A 17,839-nucleotide genomic window follows, 5' to 3' on the forward strand; every position below is an offset into this window, starting at 1 on the left:
CAGCCCATTTCTGGGCAAGCTACCTGCCCAGGCAGTACCCAGCACCTGGAGATGATTCCACGCACTGCTGTGAATTAATTGGCAGATGCTTAGGGACAGAATATAACGTTGCAAGACGCAGCGTGCTGTTAGTGCTGGGTGGTGACCGAAGCATCCCATCACGGCAGACAAAGGCTGTGCCTGGCTGCACTGTGCAGCAGGACTGTCACAGCCTCAAGAGCTCAGTAGGAAGCCACGGCTCCCTGACACCTTCTGTTCCCTCCACCCCATCTCACCCCATGTCTCTGGCCCACATCTTTCCATCTGGTTTCTTTTGCAAGAGACAGCCCCAGCTCCAGCAGCTGATGCAGTGCCAGCTACGCAGCAACTGCACTGCTCCCAGCATTTCTGTAATTGTTATCCTGGGGCCTGAAGCCAGTCATAAGAACAAATCTTCTGTTTCTTTCTTCTGTTTCCACTGCTATAGCTACAGCACAGGAAGACATTCCTCCTCACACAAAATGGGAGACAGATACAAGATTGAAAAGGAAGAACCCTTTGGTGGCCAGAGAGAAGCAAGTACCTTGTCCTTGTCCTAAGACTTCCAGCCTGTGGAAGCTGTAGCCTGCTGTGCAATCAGGAGCCCTGTGGGCTGGCAGCTAGCAATGGTGTTAAAGAAAGCAGCGGGAGGGGATCTGGGAAAGACAAAGGAACCCTTCTTTGTACCACTCAAAGCAACAACAGCAAGCAGGGGAGAAAGCAGGAACAGGAGTCAGAAAACAGAAGCGTTGAGAGAAGCACGGCAGTGATTTCACACTGAATTTGTTGAAGGGAAATGAAAATAATAAAAAAATCCCTCCCAGTTCCTAACCTCCTAAGAGCATACCTGCACATCCTGGCACAGCCTTTTGAGAGGGGGAGATTGGCTGCATGCCCCGTCTGCTGCTATCTCCTCGTCTGCTGCTATCTCCTCTCGTCCCAGGTGCTTCACCACAATGCACTTCTTCAAAGGGAAGCCCCTGTAAGGGGGAAGGAGCTGTCAGATGAGGCTGCTCAGGCTATGCCTGCCCTTTGTGTTCTATGGGCTGTGCTGAAGGCAGAGCTGAGGCCCTGAGCTGCTTTTCTTTACCCAGAGTGTATGCTGCCTGCACACCCTCACAAGTAGCTCACTGGGAAGAGCTGTTCTGCTGCCTGGCACTGCTGGGAGCAAGGGAACAGGAAGGCAGCCTGGACACAGCTGCACAGGGAGGCCCTGCTGCACGTCTCACCCCTCATCACCTCCCCTCCATCTGCACTGCAGATGCAGCCATGCAAACCTCAGGCATATCATGAATTGCTGTGGGACGTGAGCAATGCCACAGCACAGGAGCAGAGCTTGGAGAAAAGGAAAGGTCTGTGCAGAATTTAATGGGGTATTATTAAGTAAACCATACGTGTACCGTTCCTGAAGAAGAAGGAAGGATTCCACAAGCATCTCTCACAATTCACTGCCTGACAAATCCCTAATTTGCCTGTCTGTGGATCTGAGCAGGACCTCCCACAGCACCCACGAGATGCCAGGCAGCTGCTTCCATCCCTAGGAGTGATCAGCTGTACACTCCAGAGAGGGCAAAGATTTCCAAAGCCAAATTACACATCAGGTACCAACACATCATCTCCATCAGTTAGCTTCATCAGCTTTAAATTCTAGTTGTCCTACCACGTAACTGCTTCTACAAACAAAAGACTTGAAAACACTTCTAAAGAGTTTGAATTTTTAACATTCAGGCTGTCTGCCCTAGAATTGCATGTTTGATCTAACAAGTTGAATGCAAAATCACAGTGAGTGTTAGCAACTCTTCTCTACAGATATGTCACCTTTATTCTTACTAAGCAAGGAATACTTTGCCTACTAAACAAAAGGTTGCAAAAAAGTCATGACCAGTGTCTGCGTGTTTTTTCCCCAAGTGAAGCTATCCATTATTATGATGTGCATCCGTCTCGTCAGTGCAGAAGCCAAAACAATTGGAAGAGGAGATTTTGGCATGGATCTGGGTGTGGTCTCCTGCATGACAGTGACTGTGTCTGTAAGCCTGGTAAAGTCATTTCATCATGTTCATTTCCCTTTCTTTAGAATGGGATGGTAACATCTGCCCCTCTTTATGATTCACCAGTACTGCAGTGAAGACATATTCAAGAAATGGAGTCAGGCATTAATCCTGTGCACAGACTGGCACATGCCAATTAAAGCTCTGGTTCCTGCGACACAGCCATCTTCCACAGCTGAAATATCTGTTTTATTTCATTATGGTTGAGCAAGCGGCTTTTGGGCAAGATTTAAGCTCCATTTTAATATACACCACAGTATGGTGTCAGACTGCTCACAACTTGCACTGGGAGATCCACCCTTGGTCATGGCCATTTTCACCATGAACATTTACACTCCCATTTGTGCAGGAGTAGACTCCAACAAGTGCCCTTTCACAAAAGAATTTGAATTTACTTGTCTTTGCTCTTCTGGAGAGCTTCATCTGCAATCTGCTTCAGGTTGACCAGCTTGTCCCCTCGATAAAAGGCATCTGCAAAACAGTAAGAACAGTGAGAGAGAGGCTCCGCAGCCAAGGCAGCCTGGGACAGCTAGAAACAACAGGCAGCTTCAGGAGGTCAGAACAGAATTTATGCACCAGAAGGAGGGAAAGCAGTCAAGCAGCTGATGGGAAAGGTTTCCTAATACGCCCTTTTAGCCTAGAGAAACAGATGCCAAGGGAAATGGTGAAATTCCTTCCCTGGGAGAGGTTCAAATCTGACCTGAAAAGTCTCTTAGGAATATTCTGTGGGGAATAATGCAACTTGGCCAGAACATACATCACAGTATTTAATGGGTTCCTTCCATGCCGTGAACCTATTAACAGTAACAGCACTACCTCAGAAAATACAGCTTTGGAAAATGCATTGGCTTTACGTGCAAACACTTTCTTGATCCCTTGCTTTGCAAAGCTGAGAGTTGTGATAGGAATTTTCTCGAAATAGGGAAGAGAGGGAATCCCTCAAATTTGGGCAGGCCCATGAATGATACATCTTGCAAACATCTGGCACATTTTGAAGAGGAACATGGATGAGAAGCGTTGGGAAACATGCTATTAGCAGCTGGTGACATCATGCTTTACAGGACAAAGTGGGCGGGCTGCTTAGATGCTTCGCAGTACATTCAAAGAGGAAAGCAGTCCTCAAGCACAGCTACAAGCAGCATATCCGCCTTGCAGCAGCTCAGCTGAAGCACTGCCCCTTCCTCTTCCAATTCCAAGCACATCTGGCTTTTAAAATACAGACCCTTCAGACAGCCAAGAGAAACAGCTCAGAGTCAGGGGCACTGAAGCATGTTTTACCTGCCGTAATGAGGAGGGAGCAACCGCAGTCGAGGATCCGCTCACAAAGAGAGTCTGCTGAGAAACCTGCAAACTGGCAGATCACACAACCAAGTTAGCAAGCAACACAAAAGGAATGGCCACAGCTGCACTGTTATCCCATGGTAAATGGTAACAGCATGCACTGATGGAAAGACCTAGAGGAGCTCATTCCATGGCGCACAGAACGCACCACATTTAGTTTCCATCCATGTTATGGTCAGCACCCATCCTTTCAGCTCTTCCAGTCCCCCTCCCTCACTCTCCCCAGACCAACAGCTGCTCCCAAACAGCGATGCACAAGGCTTGCTCTTACCACAACAGAGTGGATGGCTCCAATCCTGGCACAGGCAAGCATGGCTATGACCAGCTCCAGGATCATCGGCAGGTAGATGGAGATTCGGTCACCTTTCTTCACACCTGTGAAAGGAAAACAAACATGTCATTTATCAAAATGATCACACCATGCCAAAGGAACAGGCTACAGAAAAAGGCTAATGATTTTAAGCCAATGTTTATACACACACAATAAAGTTTCAGCTGGAGCTAGAGCATAGCCAGCTTGGGAAGAACATTTCAGCTGTCCAGGCCAAAGCAGTGCCAACAGGCATGAACTTCCACTGCCATTCCCCAGCAGTGCCCATGCACCACGGCAGAAATGCAAGGAGCATCACATCAGTAACGACCAGGAAAAGAGCTCCAGACTGCCCAGGGGTACTGAGCACGTGTGTTCTGCCTTTCAAGCCTTACTGCTCTTGTGAGCTTGCTGCAATGGTCAGAATGTGCAGCAATGAATGTTGCACGTTCTGAGATCAGACATGTTCAGTCTCTTGAAAGAGGCAGAACCTCACTGCTATTTGGAAAATCTCAGAGGAGAAAGTTTTGAGCACAAGTTCCTTTCTTGTACAGCTGGAAGGAACAAGCAACATTGATGAGCTAGAAACAGCTGTGTAAGAACACACTGCAGAGTAAACCTGCACACACCTCCTCCACAGCTGTGGAAGCAGCCAGAGAAATGAAGCATGTTGCATTTAATAGAATAGCAACCATGCAAAAAAATGATGCCATCTCCAAAAACTGGTCTAACGCTTTCCCAGTATGTAACTCTCCCCTTGCTCCAGCCACCTACCGTGGTTATGGAGGACATTGGCAAACTGACAGACTTTGCGCAACAACTCGCCGTATGTGATCTTCATAGAATCCCCTGGTTCATTCCCTTCCCTGGAAAAACAAGGAGGTCTTTGTTACTGTGCAAGCACTACAAGGGAACAGTGCAAATTCAGAGGTACTGTCCCCACGGACAGCACTGATGTTCCCACTTGTCCTCCTGAGCAGAGAAACTGAACCCCAGAACTCCAAATCTGGACTGAAGTTGTCCATCAGTAAAACGATTTAGTCCAAGCTCCCCACCCCATGTAAATCACTACATCTACAATCAAATGCATCCAGTGGAAATGCAAGGTACCTTCACATAGGAGACAGAGGAAGAAGGAGCCGACAGTTCCAACAGTAAGGGTGGCCACACTTGAAAGGAAGCTGAGATTTATGGTACGGCATGCTTGCTCACATGCCTGCAGACACGTCTGCCTGAGACACAGGCCAGTGCTGGCCTGTAGGAACACCCTCCCCTTACATACCCACCTTCTGATGGCCTGGGATTGGTGCCAAAGGCTGTCTTATTTTCCAAGGTCACTTGCAACAAATACACGCAGGTATATTTAAGTTACTGCACTATTATGCATTATCATACATGTTATTAATATTACACATTATTACATGCATATTACATATGCATTATTCTCTGCAGTTCTCCATAAACAAGCTCTGGGCTCCTGCTACAAAGGTGCCAGTTCAGTGGGACCTTGGCATTGAACACAGTAGCGTGAAGAAGAGCCAAGAGCTGCACCCAGAGATGAAACAGAAATGTCACATTCCCCTAGGAAACAGTCTGTTACCAAAATAAAAACCTGCTGATTTTAATGACGCTTCAGCCACTGCACAGTGAGGCAGGAGATTAACAATGGAAACCTGAAATGAGCTCCCAGGTGGCAAAGCAGTGGTCCCCCGTGCCTAGAGAAGGAGACACTACCCCACATCTCTCCCCAAGGCAGGCAGCACACCATCATCAGTGACTCCCAGATCGCTCTCAGCTGCTTGTTCCCCTTGAAAAGTGTCCCCTGGGGTACGTGCAGGCACATTGAAAGCCAACACCAGCTGGGGAGCTGCCAGGATGCACCTCTGTGCACAGGATCCTGCCCCAGGGCCAAGGCAGGCTGCCTCTAACTTGGGAGCACAAACCTCACACCTTGAACATCTCAAACAGCTCAGAGCACACAAAGCCAAGTGCTGAAACTGCCTGCTGCTTCCTCTTCCCCATTAACACGAGCAGAGGGAGGGCTGCTGTGGCACTGAAATGTGTTAAAGAAATACACCCATTTCTCACGTAACTCCCCAAGAAGGGCTGTTCTGCATCAGCATGACAGTGCCAGGGAGCCATGCACTCTGATGTCAGATGTGCTCTGCATGGAAACAGCACACAGCCTCACAGATACAAGCCCTGCACCTCCTGCCGCATGCAGGACGGGGCTTTCAGAACTGGTGGCTTCATCTGGATCACTGCTTTGAAAACCGCTCCTGGACCTGCTGTTTACAAACTTGACTCCTTACTCTGGATACCCACTCACAGTCATGGCTTCCATAGTGCTCCAGCAATCAGGCCCACTGACACCTGCACTGCTGCACACCCTATCTTCTGACCCAGGGTTTCAGAAAGGGGATTCCTGGTATGATCCTGACCCAAGTTTGGCCCCACATTGGTAGATGCAACGTGAAAAAAATCAATGGGAACAAGAAGCAGTGCTCAGGACAGGCAGCTCAGCCCTGGCTCATAACCAAGCGCATCGCTTGGAGCTACACAACAAACCGTTACATGGATTCCATACTGCAGGGCCTTCAGCTTGTAAAGAGAAACCAGGAAATCACAGGGTTTTCCTTTTAGATTTTATTACTTCAAGGTCAAAGATTCAAGAGTTGATTTCAGGGTTGGACTGAGCAGCTGTAACTGATCTGACTCAAAGCAAGAGAATCTGCTTCTGTTACACTGCTGCCAACCTTCACCATGCAATGATCTTCACTGAGGCATCTAAGCCACGGGGGTGCAGCAACACTGAAATAAGCAGTGTGCAAAACAGCTTGGAGCTGGACTCACAGGAGCACTGCAAACACAGCTCTGTGCTTCGATAATTGCACTGGGTTTCCGTGGCAGGGGTTGGGTAGTGGAGGGCTGCAGGGTAGCCTCTGTGAGCAGGGAGGAAGTGCTCCAGACACAGAGCAGAAGTTCTCTGCAGCCTAGGGAAGGCTTGTAGTGGTGCAGGCTGTGCCTCCGCAGCCCACGGGTGCTGCACAGAGCAGATCTCCACGTGCAGCCACATAGCAGCCCATGGTACAGCAGTGGACATGGACTGAAGGAGGTACAGCCCACAGGGCCCCACAGGAGCAGGGCCCATCTGGAGCTGCAGCCCATGGGGAAGAGCTGCAGGGAGCAGGAGGCCTAGGGGAGCTGCCACCTGTTGGGCCCTGCACCAGAGTTGCTCCTGAAGGAAGGGCCCCATGGTAGGGTCCATGTTGGAGCAGGGTGTGGAGAGCTGCAACCTGTGGGATGCACACACAGGATCCATTCAGAAAGGAGAGCGTCTGCAGGAGGGACGTTCCTGTCCTCATCTCAGCCCTTAAGTCCTGTTCAGTATTTTCTCCCCTTCATTTGAGGAGGGAGAACAAGAGAGCCATGTGTAGGAGTTCAGCTACTTCTCAGGTGAAACCCCAACCATCTCTTTTCAATACAATTGTAACACCTCCAAATAGGAACAGGAGCACTCCAGCCCCTCTGATTCCTCACTGCAGCTCTCTGTGTCAGGTCTGAGGGGCAAAGGGGACAGCAAGGCTGCAGGGACGAGCAGCCCATGTCTCTTGTCTGACACCTCCACACTGACATCCTGCTCACAGCCTGCTGGGGACACGAGCCTGTCCTGTATGCCCCCTTCTCCAGGCCACAAGAGATGCACCCAGGCTGGGACACGCACTCAGGCTTGACTGTAAAGCCAGCACACACAGGGCACAGCAGAACACGGGGTGGGAAGTTGAAACCTTTTCCCCCAAGGTTTTCAAAGGGCTTTCAACATCCTTCCCTGGCTCCATCCTCACAGCTAGCATCAGCAGGGGTGCCCCAGGCTTCAGAATGATGAGTTCAGATCTTAAGGTGACCTGCATCTTAATGGAGTGCTGGCCACATTTCTATAGAAGATGCCCACTTGCATCTCCTGCAAAGGCTTCTGAGCACACTCTCAAGAGCAAGCAATTGTTTCTAGCTTCCTTCTGTCTGAAAACAGTTTGCAGTGCCCACAGCTACACTTGGGCTGCAACAGCACTCAGGCTGCTCTACACTTTTCTCTGGCACAAAAGTGAACACAATTACACATTTCAGATGGGGCATTTAGAGAAATGCCCACCTGCACGCTACAAAGAAAGTAAAGTACTGTGTGTCAGAAATGAGCTTGAATTCCTGGAAGCAAAGCTTTTTGAGCAGCATCTTCCCTCTGGTGCCCAACAGATAAAAGCCAGAGCTATCAGCCCTGAGCCTCTCACAAATAGCTCACTTGTCCAAATTCAACTGAAAAATAAATAAATAGAACTCAAACAGCACGACAGCAAAGCGCTCACCTCCACAGCCCTGCCTGCATCTTCTTCAAGCACTGCTGATGAAAACCGACAGCAGTGGCTCTGCTGCAATTGCAGGTGTGTGACTGAGCTAACAGCAAGCCTTCCTCTGAAACAGAACAATTTTCAACTCCTCAGACCCCCTAGAAACACTGTTGGATGGAATACGTGGTGAAGCACAGTTTGAGCTTCAAATTTAATCCTGCATTTGACAACTAGCAATCCAAAATGTTACATCATCATCTGGACCACAGCAGGGATGCATTTGCATTTTTCAGCACATGAGAAGCCTGTATTTTACATGTTCCACGTTGTGTGCATACTCAGCTGGAGAGAAGTATTTTTTGGCTACGTGGCCTCCGCTGAGCCTCCCATTGACATAAGTAAATTCCAGTTCTTTAAGGTAAACACACAGGTGCACACCTTCCAGAACGTTCTGATGAGAAAGGCAAGTTTCCTGCATGGAGGAGAGCCTTCCAGCTGCCTTCAGCCATTCACCAGCTGCACAGCAGCGTGCAGGACATGAGTGCCAGGCTCTGCAAAACACAGATGGGAAACCTGAATGGTTATCACCTCTGCAGAAGAGCCACACTGATGGGAAGATTGCAGACTGGCTGTCTGCTCAGCCAAGAGCCTAACCTTGGAGATGCAGAGCTGCTAAATCAAGGCAAAGCCTCCCTGTAAGTGATCACACAGGTTAGCAAAAGAATTAGCGTTGTACTGTGCAGTAAGAAAAATGGTTTGCAGGAGCAGACAAGCATTTCTTGAGATGCATTAACTCAAGCAATGACCCTGTGGAGCAGCCAAGGCTGAGGAGCAGCCATGTGGGAGCAAAGCTGTGGCAGATCCACGCCTGGGCAGCTGCACTGCAGCAGGTTAAACAGTTTTGCGCTCCATCAAGCATCAGAACTGACTACCAGGCTTGTTATTCCTCAGCCTGCTCCAGCCACACATCACATAACCAATGGAGCATGGCTGTCTATCCAAGCACACTGAGCCCACTTCAGCTGCTACATCTCAGCTGCAGCATAACAGGCAGCAGGAAGGAGTGGGAGCTTCTTAACCTCCAAGGAATGCATGCTTCCCAGAGCATCCAAACAGCTCCAAGTGAAGCTGAGACACCAATAACTGGCAGCACTCTTCAGTTTCTCTTCCCTCAGAAGTAAAATGAGTGTTTGCATAACCTGTTTGAGTAATAGGAGAATAGAGCCTCCTCATGCTGTGCTGACTGAGCAATGGCATGGAGCAGCAGAAAGCACAGGTTGCATCAGTGGGAATTATGGTTTGCAAGGTAATTACCGATGATAACTGTGGTCTACCAGGGTTGTAACACCATTAAGAGTAGCTGGTGCACAGGAAAGTGATGAAGTGAAGCTGAGCAAGTGAAGTGTTAGGAGTTGTCAAGATCTGTCAGACCACCTGCAGACCCACAGTGTGTCAGCGCTAACTAAAGAGGCAAGATATTTTTTCAAAATAATACAAATCACACAAACCACAAGAAAGCAGGCCACAAAGCCAACATTTACCCAACCCCTGTAAACATTACTACCGAGAAACTGGTTTCTCCTCTAAGTTCCTGTATCCACATCACTCCCAAATAACAGCAGTGCCCACAGTCAACAGACAGAAGTGCTCATCATCCCAGGGGCCACCAGCTGTCAATTCCTAAGGACAGCAGGGATCTGGGGCACAGCTTGGCTCCAGGTGGAATTTAGCAAGAAGGCAGCAGCAGCAGCAACATGGAAAAGCTTCCAGCAAGGCAGGCACAGGAACTGAGAAGGTCACTCCACTGCCATCCAAACTGCAGCAGTCAGAACTCTTCTGAGCAAGGGGCCAAGCTGGTGCATGAGCAGAACGGGGAGTCAACAGCCCTCCAGCTCCCCAGCCAGCAACATGTCCCAGAGCTCAGATACGAGAAGGCACAGCTTTTCCCATGCAGCAGGAGAAGCAGCTGCCCCTGCCCCACAGCTCCTCCTCACGTGCAAGGTTGCAGGGGGCAGCCAGCCAGCCCTTGGCTACCATCTCTCAGGCTCCAGAATTAGAGCAGCCAAAATGCCAGGCACGGTGTGGCCAGGCCGAGCTGCAGCCATGTGGGGAGCAGGCTCATGTGCTGCCACGTGGGGAGCAAAGCCCCCAGCCATCCTGAGCCATGCCAACACGCACCCACCACGTGCGCACAGGCAGCGCTATCATCGCAAGCCTCCTCACTGCCATTTGGCCTCGCTGCACTCAGAGCCAGGAAACCTGTGGCCTGAAAGAGAGGCTGGGACAGCCTGGTGGCTTGGTAACCCAACCTAAAAATGGCCATGTGTCACGCTGCAGCTCGCCTCGCTCACCCATCTGACACAGGAATGGCGCTTCAGTACATGGAGCCCCTCAAATCTGTCCTTGAAAAAGCTGAATAGATTGAGATTGAAGTCTGCAATGCTCAGCTGTGCAAGAACAGTTTCACTTAAACAAACAAACAAACACTCCACCACATGTATTTGCTTGCACATGGATTGTTCAATATGGGAATGCTCCTAAACTGACTTCCCAAAAGCACAAGTGTTTCCAGCAGGATTCCACACTCCAGAGGAGAAATAGGTTTGCAGAAAGCCTCCAATCAAACCCTTCATAGTAGTGGGATGGATCACCCACCTCAGTAACACACAGCAGGAAATACCCAGCGGAGTGCTGGGAAGGCTGAAGGTTTTTACAGGGGGGTTGCCAGAAAGCTCAGCCTCCGCATTCCCTGCGGTCGCGCTTAAATCCTGTTGCATCACGGCAGGATCAAGAAAGAAGAAGTTGTGTAAGGGCAGCACACCAGGGAGGGGCTGGTGCAGGGGCTTTCTGAGCCCCTCCAGAAAGATTTGGCAGCACTGTGTGAGAAGACAGCTGGGCAAACGTGGCAGCTGAAGTCCTGGGGAAAATTCACATCCATTTATCAGCATCACCTTCTGAGTCCACACGGTTAACTTGGAGAATCATTTTCCATGCCATCGCCCTCTACACACAGAAACTCTAACAAGGCTCTACTGTCAAACCCGTCAGCGTGAGCCAAACCATTTCAACCAGAAGCTGACCATGTACCTGGGTGAGCAGGCTCCTGCTGCTGTAAGAAACCCAAACGAGGGCAGCACACGGTGCGCTGCGCCAAAGTGGGGCCTGCTGAGCTGCAGTCAGCCTCTCCCTGCAAAGTGCTTGCCAGTGCCTGTCCTTCACAGCACTGCTATATGACTGTTATCTCTGCAGGGAGACTGGGTCACCACCTGCTTTATGGCCAGGAAATCAGGCTTCTAATTGCCTATGAAAACAGCCATATGGAAACGCGGGCTGGAATGAAAATACCAAAGATCCTGCATGGTTACTGGCATCCCATACCAAAAACCCAATCAATCTTTGTCCTTCCTTCTCATTAATGACACTCTCAGCTCCTCCTACTACCCACAGCCTTTCCTAATCTGAACAAGTACCAGATGCACGTCAAGAAATAATATTTACTCTTTGCAGTCCAAACACTATTCGCTTCACCATCCCCTTCAGCACACAGCCCAGCTGCTGGTGGACCCCATTCCAGAATTACTCCTTTATTTACCAACCCTCCAGAATTATCCAGCTTCTATTCACTTGCCTGGCCCTAAGAACCCACTTCAGACCCCTTTAACTAGGCTGCACAGAATGCCCTAAAGGAGTCAACACCACCAGCCCACGCTGTTGTCACTCAGTCAGCCAATATAAGGGAGGAAAGCTGATGGACAAGGGTTTGTACAGACTGCAGTGGCCTGAAGGCCTAACCCTGAGCAATGCTTTTAGAGCAGGGAGCAACAACAGCAGCCATCATGCTCCCCTTGAAGGGGAAATCTGCTACTGCTGTGTCACACCTGATAAAATAAGGCAGCTTACAGCCAACGCTGACCACAAGTGAATTCCCAGCAGTGCTATCAGTCCTTCTGCATGGATGGAAGAGGGTCAGCAGCAAGGGGAATCCTGCTCCTCTGCAGCTTTGTTTTTTCTGCTTGTTTGATTCTGGGTATCCATCGAGTAGAGATTATATGCATTAACTGTTGATATCTTGCAGGTATTTTACAACATGAGAGCAGCCAACAAAAAAGAAAATTATACCTTACTGCCCATTTTATTTAGAGCCCACCCCATTTAGCTTGTTTTAAACAACATGCCTTAAGGATCGTGGTGTTGCAACAGAGCTCCCATGCAGGGCTCCTTCAGCAGGTCAACCAGGGTTGGGTGACTCAGCCATCACTGCTGATCCTGAGAGCCAAATCCTCCAGATGCTGTGAGATGTGAGAGCGAGATAGCTGACATCAGAAGAAACATTTCAGATGCTTGCCACAAGTAATATTGTCAGGAGCACAGACTATTTTTACCAGCCCAATGGGAGGAGAGCTTATTTCCAGCACCACACACTGAGCCCTTGTTTAAGCAATTTGCAGTCAGGCCGTGAGATGAGCTTCACTCAGGATATGACAACAAGCTGCCCGCAGCTGGGAAGTGCTCTGCTTTGGGAAATGCAGCCTATCTGCATGGAGCGTGCTGCCAAATTGCCAAGACCTGGAAACTGAATGCCAGGCAAGTTGACATCAATGAAGGCTCAAAAAAACATCAACTAAGCCCACAATGGGAAGTTACACCATTAATCAGATTCTTTGGTGGTCTTTCTACTTCATGCCTCAAATCTCCGCAGTTGATGGCCAGATGTCCTCTGCTGGGCTGTCCTCTTGTTCAGGGTCAGAACATCCCTTGGAAGATGCTCAGTGGCAATGCAGAATGCACTCAGCTCTCAGGTACACGGATGCAAAAAAGAAAAAAGAAAAAACAAAAGAAAAAGAAAAAAAAAAAAAGAAAACAAGCAGGAAGATTATCCATTTACTTGAGGGATTCCCCTAAAAAGGGAGCAGACACCTGCAAACACAATAGACTGTGAACTTGCCGGAGCTCGTGACTCCGTACCATTCCACATATCAACATTTACAACCAATGGTGTGCAGAAATGCAAGCAGACCCAGAAGGCAAGGGCTCTGGCACAGGGTTGGGTGGAGGAAGGCAACTCCTGGTGCTGCTGAGAGCCCAGGGGTTTTGTCAAAGCTCTTATAAATCAATACACAGCCTCACAGCTCTGGCACAGAAACCCACCAGGCACAAGGAATGCAGCTGTCGTGAAAACGACACCATGCTTGGATCAACCACCCATCTGCACCTCTTTTGCAGGGCCTGACCACTTCAGGACAAGCTTTACCCATTTAGTGCTCGATTCATTGTCCATGTCTTTGCCTTTCACACTGGAGTGAGAGAGGAGAACATACAAACAAGCCACCCACACAGCTACAGCAAAATAATCATGTTTTCTAGCCCAATGAGCAAACTGAAGGCTTCCATCTTCCATACAGGAGCGTGCCCTGGATCAGCACAGGAGGTCCCCATCCTCTGTCCATGCATTCCATGTAGACCCACCTGCAGTTTCCACTGTCCTGCCAACATCCTCAACATACAACCCTCACACAACTCCATGCCTCTCCCAGCAGCAAGCTGTTCTATAAAGGTATCCAGGTGTCCAATATCTGCCACAATTGCAAGACACAAGTTGCACAGGCTGTGATAAAATCCCAGATCATCTGTGCACACCACCCTCCTCATACTTCCCCAGGTGGGTATTGTGCAACTGCACACCCATAGGCATGCAGAGGTGTCTTTAGAAGAGGTGCAAGCCAGCATTAGGATAGTGGTGTAAGAAGCAATTCAAGAAAGATGACTGACTCCTCCATGCTGAGTCAGAGCCAGACCTTCTATCAGTCCAATGAGCAGCATGAGAAAAGCAAATAAAATATTAAATAAAACTAAGTAACACATTAATTACCCCAGGTCTTGTGTATATTGAAGCACAGCACACAAAGCAATGGGACATTCACAGCAGCTCAGTCAAACCTGCCAGACTAAGCCAAAATGCTGCATGAGGTCAGAACCAAGGCCTGGAACCTGGTTTCCAAGAGCAGCAGCAGGACATGCTGTTGTGAGGGGCACCTGAGCCCCCATTGAATAGAGTAGGCAACAATTCCAGCATTGGAAAAAATCTGCTATTGCTCCTGAAAAGCAAAAGGAAAGGCTAAATGAGCTTGATAAAAAGACCTTTCTTCCATTCATGGGCAAATTAGTTTCTTGACTGATGTTTTGTGCAAGGCCTCATGAAGACTGCCTGAGAAAGGCTTTACCCATGTACTCATGCCACTGCACCAAGCCCCAGCTGACCTTCACTTTACATTACCTCACCAACCCTGCCACTACTCCATGCACACAGTAACCCTATTCCCACCTCCAGCACCCACTGCACCACTGGTGATGGCTCACATCACTGCCAGGCTGCTCACCAGCACACCTCACAGCCCTCTCCAAAGCCATGCAAGCAGCTTCCCAGCCCTGCACGCAGCCCTGTGTGCTGCTCCACAACCCCGTCAGCAGCTCAGCTATTTCACATGCAGCTTCCTGCAGCACACTGAGGGGCAAACCATTTAATCCCAGGCACTTACTGACATCTAACTTGTTTAACTGCTCAAAATACTTCCTGGGCGCTCCTTTGTATTGATACAGGTGGATCCAGTGGCAGCTACCAAGGGGTGCAGAGCAAAAGGCTGGGAAACAACCAGCTCTGACAAAGCAAAAGCAAGCTGGTCCACTGCCTCACTGCTGCCTTGTGCTCCCAAGCAGTAGAAGCAGCAACCACACCAGTGCCACGGCCACACACTGCCAGCTGCCAGGTAGCTCACAGCAGGACCAGCAGCTGCTGCTGAGGACACATGTCAGCCCCGTGCTTTGTCCTGCCCTGCCAGCTATCCTGAGACAGAAAAGGCTCTGGTTTGGATTTAGGTGATCCTGCGTGGAGGCAGGATTTGGATTCAATGAACCTTCAGGGTCCCTTTCAGCTCGGGATACTCCATGATCCTGCAAATCAGCCCTGAGAAGGGACAGCACTGTGTGTGTGCTTGCCTGAGTAACATGAGGCTTTTAAAACCAATTCACATCCAGGAGAGCACAACTCACACATCACTCCCTGTGACTGGAAGAGCTCAGGACAGCCACAGCCTGAAGAAGGCATTTTGCTGCTTTCCTGCATTTACTTCAGCCCTCAGGCACAGTCTTTCAGCTGGAAACTGTCTCAGAGATTTCACTAGAAATGAGGATGGAGGACACAGCACAGAACACAAGCTATTAACATAAATGCTCAGGACAAAACAACTTCAAGGTATGACAGGGGAAAGCTGGCAGGAGCCAGATCTCAGCACAAACACACACAGCCTCCAGAAACAAGCACCCAAGCACAGCAGCTCCTTGCACTTCCACTACAGCATTGACCACACCACGAGCCGACTGCCCCTGCAAATGGGACAGAAGGAATTCCATTGAGATGAGAGAAAAAGCACTCCTCCTCCAGGAGCGTTCAAGTTACAAGAGCAATGTTGTTTACTTCTTGTTTTAAAGGCAGGTTTCTGCTGATGCCCCCCGGCAGCCAAGCAGGGTTGGGAAGGGCCCTGCAGGGTCATTTCCATTTGAAGGAACGAGCGCTGCTCTCAAGCACTCAGGGGCAGCTACTACAGAAAGCTCTGCAATCCCCCGGTCTGCAGGGACCAGCAGGGTCACTCCTTCCACACAGCGCAGAAAGGCCCTGTCCTGCACCTGGACACCACAAGCATACACCAAACAGATGGTAGCTTTTCCATTACACTTTTTGGTGCTGCAGAGCTTTCTCTGCTTCACCAAACAGCAGTTTCATGGCACCTGTGCTCCTGCAGCTCTCAGTAGATCACAGGCACACAGCTGGAGATCACAGAATGGCCAGGGCTGGAAGGGACCTCAAGGATCATGAAGCTCCAACCCCCTGCCACACGCAGGGCCACCAACCTCCCCATTTAATACCAGCCCAGGCTGCCCAGGGCCCCATCCAACCCGGCCTTGGACACCTCCAGGGATGGACGGGGCATCCACAGCCTCTCTGGGCAGCTGTTCCAGCACCTCACCACTCTCTCTGTAAAGAACTTCCCCCGATCTTAACCTAAATCTTCCCTCCCCTCAACTTCAAACCATTTCCCCTTGTCCTGCCATTATCTACCCTTAGAAAGAGTTGAGATGGGCATTGGGAAACACAGCCTTCCCAGACTGATTATTTTTTCCTCCTTTAAACTAGCTGCACAATTCAAGGATGAGTTTTCCCTGTCCAAATGGTGTTGAAAGTGGCCATGTCACTGAAATATGACAAATCATCTAGGAAGTTACCAAAGAAACTGAGTCCATCTGGCACAGGGTTTGAGTGTCCTAAAGCTGGTGGGAGTAGCAAAGCAGAGTGCATTGCATGGATGCTGGCTCCGATTAACACAAAGAGGTGCAGAACTGTTTAACAGCCACCATCCTCAGTCACAGCATCCATGCCCGGGGCACTGATAGAACACTGATACCTGTGAAGATACCCAAAAGAACAAAGAGAAAGCACACAAACTCACTCCCTGATCTGGATTCTGGAGACCAAGCAGTGAGCAGGTACTACTTTGCTTTTCAGTTGATTTTACTTGACCACAACCATTCTCTTTTAGTTTGTTACAGAAGGATTAACCAGAAGAAATTCTTATACTACTGGCTCCTAAATCCTTTATTAGATCTAGAAAAAACACCTTTTTGCATTTGTGTCCTACTTGCTCTAGTCCTGGAATAGGAAAGATCAGCATTTACTCTTCCACTTAAGCAAAGCAAGTTCTGGCAGTCATCACTACCTTTTCTTCTCTTTTCTGAATGCGTCCCTCCATATGCAAACACAAGAAAGCAGAAAAAGAACAGACTTATTTTTCCGAGAGGCGGCAGAAGCTGCAGCCCACTGCTAAACCCACACACCCAGCCAATGCAGAAACTAAAGGCAGTGTGCCAAGCTCCAACTGCTGCCCCATTTCCACCAGACACCACCAGTGCTTCATTCCACACAGGTTACAGCCAACGTGCTTCCCTCATAAGAAGTGCTTCCCTTTTTAAGGCTCCATCTGGTTAAATTTTTACCTCCGCAGCCTCATCAGACAGACGTTTTCACTAGATGATTAACAGGCATTTCAACAGAGATGAGAGTTTGCCCACACGGTGAACACAACTCAACTCCTACAGCTGCCAGGCAGGTATCCACCTGCACAGTAGCCACCGAGTGAACAGCCCTATGCTTTCTATGCAGCTACAGAAGATTTCCCTTTTCAGAACAGCACTTTATCAGACACTTCCTGTCTCTTCTGTTCCTCCTTAGGCCACATCAGCAATACCAAACAGAGAAAGAGGAATCAAAAGCAGCAGGGGCAGAAATACTTTCAACGTTCACAAGCAGCCCAAGATATCATACAGAAACAGGCAACGGAGAAACAGCAAGTGCTTCCTACCTACTCGGAATGGTCAACTACAGCTCTAACTGCACCCAAAGGACGACACCCAGCAGTGCCACCTGTGTGCAAGTTGCACAGCATGAAGCAATCCCACGCACCGCTCTTTGTGCTGGAAAAGCAATCCCACAGAGAGCTGCTGGCCCATGTGCAGCCCTGCTTCAGAGTGGGACACACTTCTTCTAGACACCCAGAAGTGCCTGGATTCATTTATTCCCTTTTCCCTACTTTCTTCCCTCTGGAAATGAAACCATGACTTCCAAAGCTCTCATACAGTCAAGCAGTGACACCTCAGCACCACCTCAGCCAGTTCCAGGCAATAGACAGTAGCAAGAAATTGGCCGAGGTATTTCAACACTTTAAATTTTC

The 17,839-nt window shown here is 49.3% G+C and overlaps 1 protein-coding gene across 3 annotated transcripts in view; it reads right to left on the reverse strand.

Moving 5' to 3' along the window:
- Positions 1–17,839, reverse strand: part of ACSS2 (acyl-CoA synthetase short chain family member 2) — a 31,011-nt gene that overhangs the window by 10,712 nt on the left and 2,460 nt on the right. For all 3 annotated transcript variants that reach the window (XM_048963324.1, XM_048963323.1, XM_048963325.1), the window contains exons 3-7: positions 4,492–4,583; positions 3,679–3,782; positions 3,345–3,417; positions 2,462–2,537; positions 866–998 (exon numbers count right to left, since the gene is read on the reverse strand). In XM_048963324.1, the coding sequence (XP_048819281.1) occupies positions 866–998; positions 2,462–2,537; positions 3,345–3,417; positions 3,679–3,782; positions 4,492–4,583 (478 nt within the window). The remainder of the gene's footprint in view (positions 1–865; positions 999–2,461; positions 2,538–3,344; positions 3,418–3,678; positions 3,783–4,491; positions 4,584–17,839) is intronic.

Source organism: Lagopus muta, chromosome 16, assembly GCF_023343835.1.
Source record: "Lagopus muta isolate bLagMut1 chromosome 16, bLagMut1 primary, whole genome shotgun sequence".
Classification (NCBI taxonomy): domain Eukaryota; kingdom Metazoa; phylum Chordata; class Aves; order Galliformes; family Phasianidae; genus Lagopus; species Lagopus muta.